This window comes from Vulpes vulpes, chromosome 1, assembly GCF_048418805.1.
Source record: "Vulpes vulpes isolate BD-2025 chromosome 1, VulVul3, whole genome shotgun sequence".
Classification (NCBI taxonomy): Eukaryota; Metazoa; Chordata; class Mammalia; order Carnivora; family Canidae; genus Vulpes; species Vulpes vulpes.
Genome location: NC_132780.1, coordinates 92770893 through 92786237, shown reverse-complemented (window position 1 = coordinate 92786237; position 15345 = coordinate 92770893). Strand labels below are relative to the sequence as shown.

The window sequence follows — 15345 nt, the reverse complement described above, 5'->3', positions numbered from 1 at the left end:
TCTGAAGTCACATTAACTGAACTCAAACTTAAGCTCTGACATTTACTAACTTGCAACTTGAACAATTCTCAATTTCCCCAACTCTAAAATGAAGGCAAGAATATATCCACTTCACAAGGCTGACAAAATATACTGAGTTTAGGATTGTAGCTAAATATAGTAAGCACTCTATAATCAATCATTAGCTGATTAAAAGCACAGTAATTCACCTGTATCTCTTCTTCCTAGAATGCGATCTTGATCTTGATCGAGAACTAGACTGTGATCTAGACTTTGATCTTGAAGAATGTGATCTAGAATTGGAGCGACCCATTTCTTTCTCCTAGTTAATGAGAGCAAAAGTAAAAAATTACAATTCAATGAAAGACGTTTCACATCTGTATATATATGTTGTAAAACTACATTTTACGAGACTTAAGTTTCTTTTTTTTTTATTTTAATTTTTTTTTTTTTAATTTATGATAGTCACACAGAGAGAGAGGCAGAGACACAGGCAGAGGGAGAAGCAAGCTCTATGCACCGGGAGCCTGACGTGGGATTCGATCCCGGGTCTCCAGGATCGCGCCCTGGGCCAAAGGCAGGCACCAAACCACTGCGCCACCCAGGGATCCCCAAGACTTAAGTTTCTTAAAGGATATTACTTATCACCATTTTCTTTTTAAGTTCTTTTTTTTTTTTTTTAATTTTTTTTTTTAATTTTTATTTATTTATGATAGTCATAGAGAGAGAGAGAGAGGCAGAGACACAGGCAGAGGGAGAAGCAGGCTCCATGCACCGGGAGCCCGACGTGGGATTCGATCCCGGGTCTCCAGGATCGCGCCCCGGGCCAAAGACAAGCGCCAAACCGCTGCGCCACCCAGGGATCCCACTTATCACCATTTTCAAATGAACACTAAGACAATTATCCCTAACTATTTATCTTCACCTGCATGACAGGTACTGTATATTGCAGATAGAAGATTTCTACGGACTATACTATCTATGTACCTCAATTCAAAAAGGCAGCAGCTGCAGAAGCCAGAAAGAGCAATCTAAGACTACAGTAGTATGTTAGATGTTATTCCATGCCCAATATAAATGCCTACCTCTCCTGTAAAAAAGACAAAAAAAAAAAAAAAAAAAAAATAGCAGAGCAATAATATCAGATAAGGAACCTGAAACAAAAAAAATACAAGTGGCATAATACTAAAAATAATAATAGTAAACCTAGCAGACTATCATCCTAAATGTTTATGGCCTTAAAATGGGGCTAAATTAACCACTCCACGTATACAACACTGCATGATCACACACACAAAAAAAATGGACGTATGTTTAAAAAAAAAAAAAAAAGGCCTTATGTGAACAATGCTAGTTCATCCTGTAGCTTTTGGGTAAGTAGAAGTAAAAGGATAAAAAACAAACAAGAAAGATTACTGCAAGAAAGATACTGGAAGTACAAGAAAAAAAAAGTTGGGTGCCAATATTCAAACTTTTCTCAACACTACTTAATATCTAGTGCAATAATTAAACCTCACTGGGTACAAAAATCATTAACAGGACTAAATAATTTAGAAAACCTATATGCGCCTCCCTACGTTTATTTCTGCTGTAACTATTTCCAAATTTCCACTAACTTATTACCAAAATAAGCTACTTCCATAAAAATGGGCTTAATGAACTTCTAATATCCTGTTAACTGCCACAGAAACAATTTCTCCTACAACCAAATATTTTTGAAAGCTTTTATTTTTACCTACCTAAGCACTGCTCCATATTATGAAAATAGTACTTAAAAGTACTACAATTGAGTTCAATTACAGAAGCAACACAATGTCCATACATATTTCATCAAAACCATAAATGACAAATTTAAGGTTTCACATTTCAAAATAAAACTATCCTCATAAAGACAAATATCAGCTCTATCTTCTCGTAAATAATATATAAAGACAGAATCTTCCTGAGAGTTGTAGTGAAGACTAAACGAGTTGATACATGTAATACAATCAACTTTAATTACCTTAATAGCGATTTAAGGGTGTTAAAAAAGCTAAGTTACAGAATTCCTCTTATATGCATAAAGAGAGAGAAGTTATTGTCCTGCATCTAAGTTGATGTGTTTATAAAAGTGGAAGGAGACACAAAACAGAGAAGCAGGAGAGAAAAGAATCTTTTTCCTAAAACTTCTAAATCTAGCTTATTTAATATAAGCCACCAAAATGCAAAAAAAATAATAATAAAAATTTTTTAAAAAGCTTCAAACTTACGACTTTCAATCACTCAAATTCATGAATTAAGTAGTCACATTTTCTCAAATAAACCAAAACTGAAAAGTAGAAAAATGAATGCTATTTACCTTGGGTTTTATGCAGGAATAAGCAGTCAAGTGAAGTCTTTGAGATACTGTAAAATTCTTCCTGGAGAAAATGTTCTGAGAACTTAAACTCAATTCAAATTCCTAGCAAAGATAAAAAAATACACATATATGAGTTTGATTTATGGTAAATATCCAAAAGTTAGCACTGAAGTAAACTCTTAATAAAGGTACTAATGATTTCAGGGAAAGGGAACCTGTTTTAGGAAATAAAACTTTTAACCATAAAAGCTTAAGAAATTTTTTTGCTTTTATCAGAATGTAGAAGTGCACCATGAAGCTGACAGCATTTTATTTTTTTTTTTATAATTTTTTTTATTTATTTATGATAGTCACAAAGAGAGAGAGAGAGAGAGGCAGAGACACAGGCAGAGGGAGAAGCAGGCTCCATGCACCGGGAGCCTGACGTGGGATTTGATCCCGGGTCTCCAGGATTGCACCCTGGGCCAAAGGCAGGCACTAAACCGCTGCGCCACCTAGGGATTCCTGCATTTTATTTTTTAATTTAAATACTTGAATTCTCATTTTAGCAATTTGGACTTTAGAAAACAACTTATGCTGCTATCCTATCAGAAAATTTTCAAATGGCTAATATAATGCCAAATACGGTATTCTTGGAATATCAAAACAGGTCATCTACTAGTAATTATTCATAATGCTACAATTATACCTTAGCTAAAGTATGAATTTATCTTTAAGGCTTTGCTACTTATCTTATTCTTTATTCTCTCTTGGCCACTTCCTTTGTACAGTTCAGTTTCATCTGAAACTGGTCTTTAGGATTCTTATTAAGAGCTATCACAGTGAGCTCTGTGCCTAAAATCATTTTGATACATGTAGACATTCCAATAAAAGCCTATAAATCAAAATACCTAATGAAAACCAACAGTCTTCCTAATTTACTATTACAATGCAAATAAATTTAAATTTTGCACAAAATATTAAGCAGTTATCAATAAAGGTTATTAGCCTCAAAGTAACAATCAGTGATTACCAATTACATGCAAAGAACAGTCAAAAAATACTAGGAGAGCAGAAACTAAATAGAAGATTAAAACATGCCTAACAAGGAATTCACAGACCACTTTAAATGAAAAAAATACATATAAATATGAAAATCTGTGGATCTTACCAAAGATCCAATAAAAAAAATGCAACAAAATTGGAAATACAAAAGAAACGTTAAGATTAAACTGGTGAATCAAGAACATTGTTCCCCTATATACCAATGGCCCTACAGTTGAGGAGATAAAAAGATTTGAAGTTCAAATTAGGAAGAATAAGAACTAATACTTAGGGGAAACATACTAAAATAAAAAATAAAAACAAAAGACAAAAAAAATTAAATAAATAAATAAATAAATAACAAAAGACCATAGATACAGAAACAAAAGGATTTCTAAAGTGTATGCATGTTTAGTTTTAAAAATATCAAATCCCCCAAAGGAGGCAGAGAGAAACTAATCATCTAAACTGATGCTTGTTATGAAACTTTATTCTGGACCTAGAAGTCCAATACTATACTGATTCACTCCTGGAAGTGATACAAGGCTCATTTTAACTAATACTTCCCCTCTAAACAATTCGAGAAGGCTAATTTTAATTTCTACATATCTGAAGGAAAACCAACTGCCAAATCCCTCTTTATGCCAGATCATGACTTTTGAAATTCCAAGAAAATATACACTAGAAATAACAAAGGCAGGAGGGGCTGTAGGCTGTTTTACTAGTAGATAAGCATTCTTGTTCCAACCTATAAATATATTCAAGTATCCATAAAAGAACTCCAAGATATGTGAAGTATGATGCATATTTAATGCAAAATATAAACATTTAGTAACAATATTTAATAGTACAAAAACCATAATCAGTTCAGCTAACAATTTTTTAAATTAAAGTCTATGTACAAAGCATTATGCTAGGTTTTACAGGAAATGGGAGTATGGAAGAAGTGCCTGTTCTCCAAAAACCAACTAAAGAGGAACAGAAATCAACAATTCATCGCAAAAAAACATCTGAATACCAACCACGTGCTAAATAAAATCATCTAATTCTCATAAACTACACGTTAACTCGTCTCTCAAATGACAAGAATTCAAAGTTTTCAGAATTCATCTTAATTTACAAGGTGCCTATTACATGCTAGGCATTATTATTGTAGCACTGGAAATACTGTACTTCAAGTGAGACATTAAATTTCCTACTCTCTCGGAGCTTATGTTAAAGGGAGGAAAATTAAAAAAAAAAAAACCTACTAGCTGATGTATTAAGAAGTGGAGAGGACCACAAAGGTGGGTTATTGGGCCCTCTTTAAGAACATTAAAGCTAAAGACAAGGAACACTGCAAAGTTACACAGAAACAAGAGCATTCTAGGCAGAAGACACAAACTTGGTAAATTCAGGACAGAAAGACCACTAAGATAATTAACACACTCTGATCATGGGGAGGGTATGAGATAAGGTGGAAGAGGTAGGAAAAGACCAGATCAAATTGCATCTAGAAAGCAGGCCAGATTGGATTTTATTCTAACTGCAATGGGAAGGCTCTGCAATTAGGAAGAGTCACACCATCAGATTTACATTTAAAATGGCTACTGTGAACAGCATGAGCAATACAGAGAGAACAAGGAGACTAATTAGAAGGTGAAATTCAATATAATGGTTACTTGGAAAAGGTGGTGGCAATAAAGTTGGGAAAAAAAGGCAAAGTCAGAATCTGGGTTTGGAATAGTTGTCAACAGTACTTGCTCATAGGTTGGTGTGGAGCAGAGAGAATGACGGGAAAAATTCAACGTGCTCGTTAATTCTCAGTTTTGAGCTTAAACACCTATGGTGATGTGCAAGTTTAGGAGGGTAAACAAGATTTCTTTGCCTTTCTAGGTTGCCCATGGTCATAGAGTATAATCGGTTAATCCAGAATTTGACCCAGATCTCCTGATTCCAACTCTTGCACTCTCTCCAATATCCTGACAGGTGCTTGATGTGGCCATAACCTATATATAGACTTCAAAATGCCAAATCAATCTTCCCTTTATTACAACTAAGATCACTTACTAACAGACTGTAAAAAAAGAGAGGGAATAAATTGCCTTATGTATTTTTATACAACTGATTCATCAACCAGTGAGGAATATAAGAGAATAAATCAGGCTTTTATAAATAAAGTTCTTAAATACCTTAACAAAGTCTATCTTTTATGAAATAATACATTATGATCAACTAGAACACAAGTGATGAAAAAAGAGCAGACAATTGAGTTCAACAAAATACTCAAGCTGAAACCCCCCTGAAAGGGGTCCTTTAGATTACTCTATCAAGCTACTTGAGTCAAGTTTTCATTTTAGTAAATTCAGGAGTTTGGCTTCCAAATTTCTGTAAACAAAGTATTGCTATTCATATCTTTAATCCTAAAACTATTATTATTACAATAAACTAGGTTCAGGACGAGACGGTTAAGCATCTGCCTGCCTTCAGCTCAGAGCTGACCCCAAGTCCGGGGATTAAGTCTCACATCCAGCTCCCTGCGAGGAGCCTGCTTCTCCCTCTGTCTCTCTTGTGAATAAATAAAATCTTGAAAATCCTAACTTGACATTAACTAGATGCTCAATACTAGAAAAGTTACCTTAATCTCTTTCAGCTTCAATTTCCACAGGTATAAAAGGTATAAATAAGGCTAACAATAATGGTACTCACTCACAAGTTTAAGGTTTCATAAACTAATGAATGTAAACAGTGTAACATTTGACACACAGAATACACTCAAACATCAGCTATCAGGGGAGGCCTGGGTGGCTCAGCGGTTGAGCTTGAGCATCTGCCTTCCGCAGGGTGTGATTCTGGAGTCATCCGGCTACCTGCATGGAGCCTGCTTCTCTCTCTGCCTGTATCTCTGCCTTTCTCTGTGTGTGTCTCTCATAAATAAATGGAATCTTCAAAAAAAAAAAAAAAATTCAGCTATCATTATTGGTAACCGGTTTATAATGGTTTCTCCTGAAGGTTATCTACTGATTTTGCTTCAAATAGTTCTTTTAAAGAATACCCTTAATATTTTTTGATATAACATTAATCAGCATTATAAATGCATAATAAAATGGCTGGAATTTTGCTTTAATATCCTCTCAAAAAAGTACATAAATAATAATAAAATTGGTAAATGCTAACAATTACTAAACCTAGGTGAGAGGAGTATGGGAGTTTACTATTTTCTCTACTTTTGTGCTTGAAAATTTCCATAATTAGAAGTTTGTGAAAAAAGATACATTTAGTCACAAGTTTTTCTTTGTCCAACTTGTCATCTTGCTTTAAAAAAAAAAAAAAAAAAAAAAAAAAAAAAAACAGCAAATACTGGACCAAGTTTGAAAACTCCACAACATATTACACAAATATAGGCTAGAATTATTACTACCTTAATGTCTGTAATTTTTTTTTCAGTCCTGGAAACAAAACATTAAGCTTAAGATTCTGAGATAACACTAATGATCAACTGTCTAAGAAGCTGGATGTGAAAATGGAACAAATTCATAACCTAAAAGTAGAACCTATTATTTATACTTGCTACCCAAAGATCTACTGGGCTTCTTGAGTCCCTTTATCCACTTCTTTGTTGATTAATAAATCACTATAAATTACACAGGATAATTCAGCTAGTGTTCAACTAAGGATTTTGAATGTAGTTTCTGGAAACTCACAATCCAAAGCTCTATGTATAACTTGAAAAGACTTTTACCTATTTCTACCAGTTTTCTCATCACACAGTTAAATCTAATACAGCTAGCTGAATTCAATTAACTCAACCAGACTTGAGCCTATCAAATAGTTTTTAGAGATCTGTCTCCGAGTCCTAAAATACTATTGTTCTTACAAGAATCAGCTCTAGCTAAAAAATCTCCTATGCTATCATTTTAATTCTGAAAGGGGATTCCAATGTTTATCACCATGTTACAGTGAAAACATGGTATCCATAAAACAAGATGACTATAAGCCATCGGTACATAAACTTTGGGTTTTTTACCGTGAGTTATTTTAGATACATAATCCTTCTCATAAAATTACTTCTTTTGAATTGGCTAGAATCACATAAAAATGGAAATAAAGTTGTAGCGGTTTTACGTTGACTTCTTTTGTCTAAACAGTAACCCAACTATTCCAACTAGAGGGTCCAACCGGAATGAGAATTTACACGATTAAGGAATTCTGATCTTTAATACCCAAGAAAAATTAAAAGGCGCTGCTGCAAAAAGATGTGTCTATCTAAAGTAATCTCTTTACATCAGTTTTAGTCAAATCTGCCTTCAACTTTAGTCATAATTTTTTTCAATCTAAAACGTTAAAAAAAAATTGACGTAGAAAATTTTGCCAACTAATATCGGCAATATTAGTTGCCAATACTGCTACTTGATTGTAATAAGGTGAATCTTAAACGTGAAGAAGGCCAAGTTATGGACTTAAAACGAGGGCAAAATCCCTAACTTCAACTCCCCACTACCCATTACCCCAGCTGACTACCCATCATGGTTGCAGTATTTCTGACTCGTTATAGAGACCTGCATCACATGGCGAAAGGTGACGGTGTCGCTCGTACTACTGGAGAACCGCCTTTAGGGTCCGCGGTCCTGGCCCGGGGGGTGGGGAGAAAGGGCCACTCTTCCATCTACCAGCTGAGGCCTGCTCCCCACGCTGGGAAATGGTAACTAGGCACCAACTCTTGAAGAGTCAAGAGTGCGCACGTTCGCTTCAAAAGAGAGTGGGCTGCCGGGGGATCCGGCATTAACCACCTCGGAGAAAACTGTCCCGCGACACCGAGGGCCGGGGGCGGACGCCGGTGTCAGACACGAGAGACCGCAAAACATGTTGCTAAGACAGAAACAAAAAAAAGCGAGGCGTAAACCGACGGGTAGAGTGAAGGCGGGGAAAAAGGAGTTTAAAGACGACGCGAAAATGGGTCAACCTACCCAGCGCACTTTTGCTGCAGGTCACAGTTGTTTTACCAAAGCCCCAAAACCTGGAAGAAAGGTGGCGCTACCAGCCAATGAGAAGCGAACACAAGCAGCACCTCCAGCGGTCTCAGGAGCCGTAGGCGGAGAAAAGGAGGAAGCGCGCGTGCGCCGGGAGATTTCAGCCGGGCGCGCGCAAGGGTCCGGGCCGAGGAAATGGGGGAAGGGTGGAAGAGGGAGATATGCGCACGCGCACGGGAAGGCCGCGCGGTCTCTGGGTTTAGAGCCAGGTTCGTAACCGCGCGCGCGCGCATCTTTCTCACTACTCACGCCACCCCCCACCTTTTCGACCAGTAAAGCCTCGAAAACCTGAGGGGATCTGATGGAGAAACGCATAAATAACGGCGAAGCGTCTCGTCGGTCCTCCTGTAGCCGCCAACGCCTCACTCCCCACAAAAGATTCAAAAATATTCACTCGTCGTCGGCATTTACTGCGCCTTGAGTGATTTGAATGAAGCACGGGGCCTACCTGAAACGCGGAAAGCACGGTTCCCGGGACTTATCTCCGTTGTAACTACACAGCGGCCATTTCCCGACTCAAGAACGGGAGGAAAACCATAGAGCTATCTTCGACGCGCTAGCTCGTCTCCGTCACTTCCGATTTGGGGCGTGGCTGCCAGTGCCGCTAAATATCTGGGCTAGCCCCGCCCACCCTTCCGCTCTGAACCGGCTCCCAAGCTATTAAGATGTTTGCCTGAGGCTTTCTGGGAAGTCGCGTGGCTAGTCTCGCGCGAGGACCTGGCGGCTCCGCCCTCCGGCCTTGGGCTGCCGCCTCACCCCGGGTGACGGTAGGCAGTGGGCGGGGTGTTTTGTTAGGCGGTGAGGTCTTGCTGGCCACATGGTGGAATTTGCGGGAGTCTCGACTCTCTTTGAGGGTGCGCTTTGGACCTCTCTGTCGATCCCACTTTTTGCTTGTTTGGTCTGTTCTTTCTGTGGCGCTGCCTCAGACCGGAACAAAAACCCAGTCTCACGCGGAGGAAAAAGACGGGGAGGCTAGCGGGCTGTGTGTGAACGCACACCGAGTCCCCGGTGGCCAGTGAGCGCCGAGTTTCTTCTCAGACGTCTTAACTGCAAGTGTCGCTTTCGCTTTGCTGTGAAATGTGCCGAACGCACTTCTGTGGTAGAAAAATGGCCATGAGCTATGTCCCTTTCCAGAGTGGCGTCAGACCAACTCCGCTACCCCTAACGGAGCTTGCGCCGCCGCGTTCCTCGGCTCGGGCTGTCTGTCTGTCCGGCTTTGCGTCAGAGGGTGGTGCCGCTTTCATCGCCGCGCTGCTAGAGAGCATCGCCGCTTAGGCGCCTCGGAGCGTTGGCACCGGCGTAAAAATAATGCAGAATACGAAGCACAATGATCGTTTGTGCCGGCCGAGAAACAGCCCAGTATAGCTTGGTCCGCCAGAAATGTAAGTCAGATTATAAATAGGCGAACCGCGTTTGATTTGGACAATTTCAAATAAGAGCCGTACTGCATTCTCTGTTAATACTTATCTGGGCTGCACTTTCTTCCTAAGGGCCTAAAACCCTTATTACTTTGATGTTTGGGGACATAAACTACCTTAAAGGCTCTCAAAGTTGTAATTAGCAACCAGTCTTGTGTCCGTTAAAAGCCAGTGTTGGGCCCCAGTTGTGAATGTAACGTTGGGCTCAGGGCATTCTCTCCTCACAGTATGATTTACCAGCTCAACTAGGAAAAGATACCTCATTTGCATGGGATAAAATCTCAGTTTTCTCTCACTGTGCAGCCTGCCCCTCACCCCACCACCACTACCACCACCATCTGAATATGGAAGTAGTAATCTTTGGTCTATGTGGTACACTGGTAAGTCCCAAGCATTTAGTAAGTGCTCAGTAAGTATTTGTTGAATGGATGAGCTATATATTAAAAGAAAAAAACCCTAACCATTGATAGCTCAGTCCAGCACGACTGTTCTGCATGTATGGGGAGTAGAAAGTTGTTTAAAGGTTTTAATCATAGGTATGACATCGATTTGAAAAAAATTTTTAAGTTGCTGTGTGAGAAATAGTTGACATTGGGCAGCGAGATCAGTTAGGATGTTCTTTTAATAGTTTAAGTGATGTAATGATGATTGTGGTGAGAAAAAGAATTGTAAATATATTTTAGAAATGAGATTGATAGGTCTTCCTGAGGGATGTTAAGAGTTTAGAGAAAGGGAGGAAATAGTGTTGCTGCCTAGGTTATGGCTTTGATTAACTGGGTGGATTTTGGCATGTTTTAATAATTGGGAAGATGGAAGAGAATGATAGGAAAGGGAAGAATGAATAGGTTGGGAAATAGAAAGGAAATCAGGGATTCCATTTTTTTAAGAGTTACTTATTTAGAGAGAGACCATGCACAGGAGCAAGGTGAGGGGCAGAGGGAGAAGGAAAGGGAGAGAATCTCAAGCAGATACCTTGTAGAGCCAGAAGCAGGGCTTGATCTCTTGACCCTGAGGTAACAATGTAAGCCAAACCAAGAAGCCAGATGCTTAACTGACTGAGCCACCCAGGCACCCCATTTTCAATATGTTAGGTATGAGATGTGTGTGAAACATGAAAGTAAAGAGGCAAGGTATGGAGTTAAGCATGTGGGTTTGCAATTCAAAGGAATGTTCTAGCTTGGAGATGAAATATAAAATGATACTTAAAATCACAGGATAAAAGATGTAGAGAGATAAGAGATGTCCTGGGACTGAACCCTAAAGAATCCCAACATGTAGAGATTTGTTAAAAGAGGAGGAGGAGAAAAAACAACTAGTGATGGGATACCTGGGTAGCAGTCAGTTGAGCAATAGACTCTTGGTTTCAGCTTAGGTCGTGATCTCAGGGTCATGGAACCAGGCTCTACGCTAAACTTAGGGTTTTCTCTGCCTCTCCCACTCATCTCTCTCTGTCTAAAATAAATCTTTTAAAAAGGAAAAAAGAACAGTTGGTGAAATAGGAAATAAGTGAAATCAAGTGTACTGGTTATCTGTTGCTGCATAACAAATGACCCCAACATCTAGTAGCTTAAAACATTTATTTTTTTCACAGTGCCTGTGGGTCAAGAATATGGGAGAGGTCATCTGGATGGTACTGGCTTAAGGTCTCTCATAAGGTTGCAGTTAATCTATCAGGTGAGACTGCGGTCATCTGAAGTCTCTGGATTCACTCCAAGATCACTCAGGGTTGTTGGCAGGAGACCTCAATTCCTTGTCACATGGACTTCTCCATGGGATGCCCAGTGTCCCCTTACATGATAGATGGTGCCCACCCAGAGTAAATGATCCAAGCAAGGACTAGCCCAAGACAGAAGCTGCAGTCTATTATAACCTAATCTCAGAAGTGACACACCATCACTCTGCTGTATTTCACATGGACCAGCCCCTGGTACAGTGTGGAAGGAGAATACACAAAGGTGTGAATACCAGCAGGTAGAGATAATTGGGGACCATCTTGGAGGCTGACTACCACATGAGGAGAGACAAGTGCTTCAAGTGTGTGAGGTAAAAAAAAAAAAGACAAAGGACAAAATATCCTTATGTGCAATTTTGCCTGCAGGAAACACTGAGAGAATATAGTAACTACGCCCGCCTGAACTGAGCCAGGTAGGCATACTGACAGAAGCACTTCATAGATCTACCAGCTACTTCAATTTGTGCCCATCTACTTCTCATGTTACAACAGTCCATTTGATTTTAGAAACTCTCCTACCACTTCAAAATAAGCTTCCTGACACCCACTTCCACAAGTAAACTTTAGGTAATTTTAAGATAAAATACTATACTAATTATAGTACTTCTGTATTTCTTAGCCATCTTCACTCCTATTTTTATTAGATTCCTTTTTTTTTTTCATGTGTAACTGATTAAATTTTTGAGTGTCATATCCCAATCCTATTTTTCCACAAATCTTATGGTATTTGTCTTGTGATTTTGCATAGCACAGTGATTTTTATGAACACGTATGTTACATTAAAGCAAAACTGTAATATTCAGTGTATAGTCCTAATTTTAACAGGAAATTGAAGCTTAGAGAGGTAGAGTATCTTGCCAAAAGTCACATGCCTGTTAAGTGGGGAATTCAGATTTTATCAAAGATCTATCTGGCTCTAAAAACCACCTTGTTTCCACAGCAGTATTTACCTACATGAACAGTTAAAATAGGGGAAGGGAAGGAAAAATAAAATAAGATGAAAATAGAGAGGGAGGCGAACCATGAGAGATGCTGAACTCTAGGAAATAAACAGGGTTGCTGGAGGGGAAGTAGGTGACAGGGATAATTGGGTGATGGGCATTAAACGGAGGGCACTTGAGGGGCACCTGGGTGGCTCTGTGTTGACCATCTGCCTTTGGCTCAGGTTGTGATCCCAGAATCCTGGGATCAAGTCCCACAGCAGCCTCCCTGCAGGTAACCTGCTTCTCCCTCTGCCTATCTCTCTCTCTCTCTCTCTCTCTCTCTGTCTCTCATGAATAAATAAATAAAATCTTTAAAAAATAAAAATAAACATATGAATTACCTGCACAGAAAGCATATGCACGTCAACTTTCCAGAGATAAACAATTGTGTTAAACATTTTCTTTTTTCTTTTTAAGATTGATTGATTGATTGATTGATTTATGATAGACATAGAGAGAGAGAGAGAGGCAGAGGCACAGGCAGAGCAAGAAGCAGGCTCCATGCCGGGAGCCCGACGTGGGACTTGATCCCAGGGATCCCCAACAATTGTGTTAATGTCAAAAATGATTGAATTTTGAAAAGTAGATAAAGTCAGCTTGATGAACTGTGATGCCATATTTCAGTTTGTTAATCCCATTTTTAATCAAGATAGGGATTAAATGATCGGTGCCACAACTGAACCTTCTGTGTGCCTCCAAACATTTAGTCATGATCAATTTAGAGAAATGCCTGACTCTTGCTTCATGAAACTGAAAGGATTTAAAGACCACATATGTGGGAAGGGGACAAATCTTAGTCAAGTATTTAAGTTTCTGGGAGTCCTGAAATAAAGTCACATCATGAACAAAATTCTAGCTATCTTTGCAAATGACTTGTGCCTTCCAGTATACGTTAGTAAAATGATTTTACCTTGAATCCATTTACCATAGATGTGCTATAAGCATTATTAGAGACCCAACAATTTTACTCTCCATCCTTTAGTCATTATAAAGAAAATGCATTCAGATTTTCTTTTACAATGAACTAGTGAAAAATTTTATAATGAGAATATAAATCTATAATCACTTTGCAACTGATCTCAATACAGCATGAAATTTTTTTCTTTTTTTTTTTTTCATGGAAAGGACAAGGCCTTCCCTTAACTATTTTTTAAGATTTTATTTATTTATTCATGAGAGACAGAGAGAGGCAGAGACATAGGCAGAGGGAGAAGCAGACTCCCTCCAAGGAGCCTGATGCAGGACTCAATCCAGGGACCCCAGAATCATGCCCTGACTCAAAGGCAGACACTCAACCACTGAACCACCCACCCAGACGTCCCTCCCTTAAACACTTTATTTTCTAATAAAGTCTTATATTCAACAGCTCTTGTTTACCTTAGGAACAAAATACTATGCTTTGTTTGTAAAAAAAAAAATGTTTATTAGCATTTTTATCAAAGCTGAAAAACCAGCTGTAAGATGCACTATTATTTTAGTACCAGTAAGAAAGAAAAAAATCCTGCTCATTAATAGTGTTCATCAGTTATTGTATACATCTCAGTTTGGGTTGTTAAAATATGCAAAAATATGCATCATAAAAGTAATGTAATATGGTATTTGATTATATCATAAAGTTAAATTTTTAGTGTTCATATAACTATAGCAATTACAGATGAAACATACTCCTCACAAATTTGTCATGAGTTTATTTCAATTTATATATTTCTTTGATTCAGAACAAGTTTTCTACGTAAGTTAAAATATAAAGAACCAGGCAGCCCGGGTGGCTCAGCGGTTTAGCGCCGCCTTCAGCCCAGGGTGTGATCTTGGAGACTGGGAATTGAGTCCCGCGTCATGCTTCCTGCATGAAGCCTGTTTCTCCCTCTGCCTGTGTCTCTGCCTGTGTGTGTGTGTGTGTGTGTGTGTGTGTGTGTGTGTGTGTGATGAATAAATAAAATATTTAAAAATATATATATATAAAACCTTCTAAGAATTCATAATTCTTTACTAAATGCTATCTAAAGAAGAAAATGTGAAAGGAGCCAAGTTTTTGAAAAACTGCATGAATTGTGGAAACAAAGCCACAAGTGAATAAGTTAAAATAGAGTAACCAGAAATCAACTCGTTCTATACCCTGGAAATGGTAAAGGAGTTAAAAACAAAACAAAATAAAAAGCTACAAAAGTAAGAAAACCGATCCTATGGAAATGACTAAAAAGAAGAGGGGGAGAGAGAAAGAGAGAGAAAAACTCTTAAGCCAAAGATACAATTGGGGAAGTTACTTAAAAATATTTGAAGAAATCTGGCTAGGTAGCTAGCTTTCTTTGCTTCTCTAAAAAAGTGAAAAGGGATCAATTTGAATAGCAAATAGACTTATTCTTGGCATTAAGGATTGAGGATGGGTTGGTGGAAATGGAAAACATGTATAAAGTACTATGCACCACATACTGTGATAGTAATTAATGTTCAATATTCACAAACAACGCTCCAAGAAATGTATTAGCACTCCATTGTATTTATGAGGAAACTGAACTTTTTCAGGATTAAAAATTCATCCAATAGCTAACAAATTGAAGAGCCAGCATTTTAACTCAAAGTTAAGTTTAACTCAAAGTCTGTGTCCTTTCTACTACTTTTTGGCTGAGAATTTGCAACATTGGAGTGGGAGATTGTAAACTCCATTCTTGTGGATGTGTTGGAGATTTTTTTTTTTTTTTTGAAAACTCAAACAAGGTCTTTATTTATTTATTTTTTAAGATTTTATTTCTTTATCCATGAGAGACACAGAGAGGCCGAGACACAGGTAGAGGAGAAGCAGGCTCATACAGGGAGCCTGACGCAGGACGGGACTTGATCCTGG

The 15345-nt window shown here is 38.3% G+C and overlaps 1 protein-coding gene and 1 long non-coding RNA gene across 9 annotated transcripts in view; one reads left to right on the top strand and one right to left on the bottom strand.

Annotated features, from left to right (window-relative positions):
* Positions 1 to 9055, bottom strand: part of BCLAF1 (BCL2 associated transcription factor 1) — a 29644-nt gene extending 20589 nt beyond the window's left edge. For 7 of the 8 annotated variants that reach the window (XR_011994285.1, XR_011994286.1, XR_011994287.1 and 4 more), the window contains exons 1-3: positions 8819 to 8954; positions 2339 to 2440; positions 210 to 322 (exon numbers count right to left, since the gene is read on the bottom strand). Coding sequence is in view for 4 of the 8 variants with exons in the window: in XM_025997882.2 (XP_025853667.1) it covers positions 210 to 313 (104 nt within the window). In the remaining 4 variants the exon portion in view is untranslated. Of the gene's footprint in view, positions 1 to 209; positions 323 to 2338; positions 2441 to 8818 lie in introns of all 8 variants that reach the window. The other variant, XM_025997880.2, reaches the window with a different exon arrangement.
* An 88-nt stretch (positions 9056 to 9143) lies between these two features.
* LOC112919463 (uncharacterized) lies at positions 9144 to 14178 on the top strand. The gene is made up of 2 exons (XR_003234907.2): positions 9144 to 9752; positions 11380 to 14178. It is a non-coding gene; the product is annotated as an uncharacterized lncRNA (long non-coding RNA).
* Positions 14179 to 15345: the final 1167 nt, after the last annotated feature.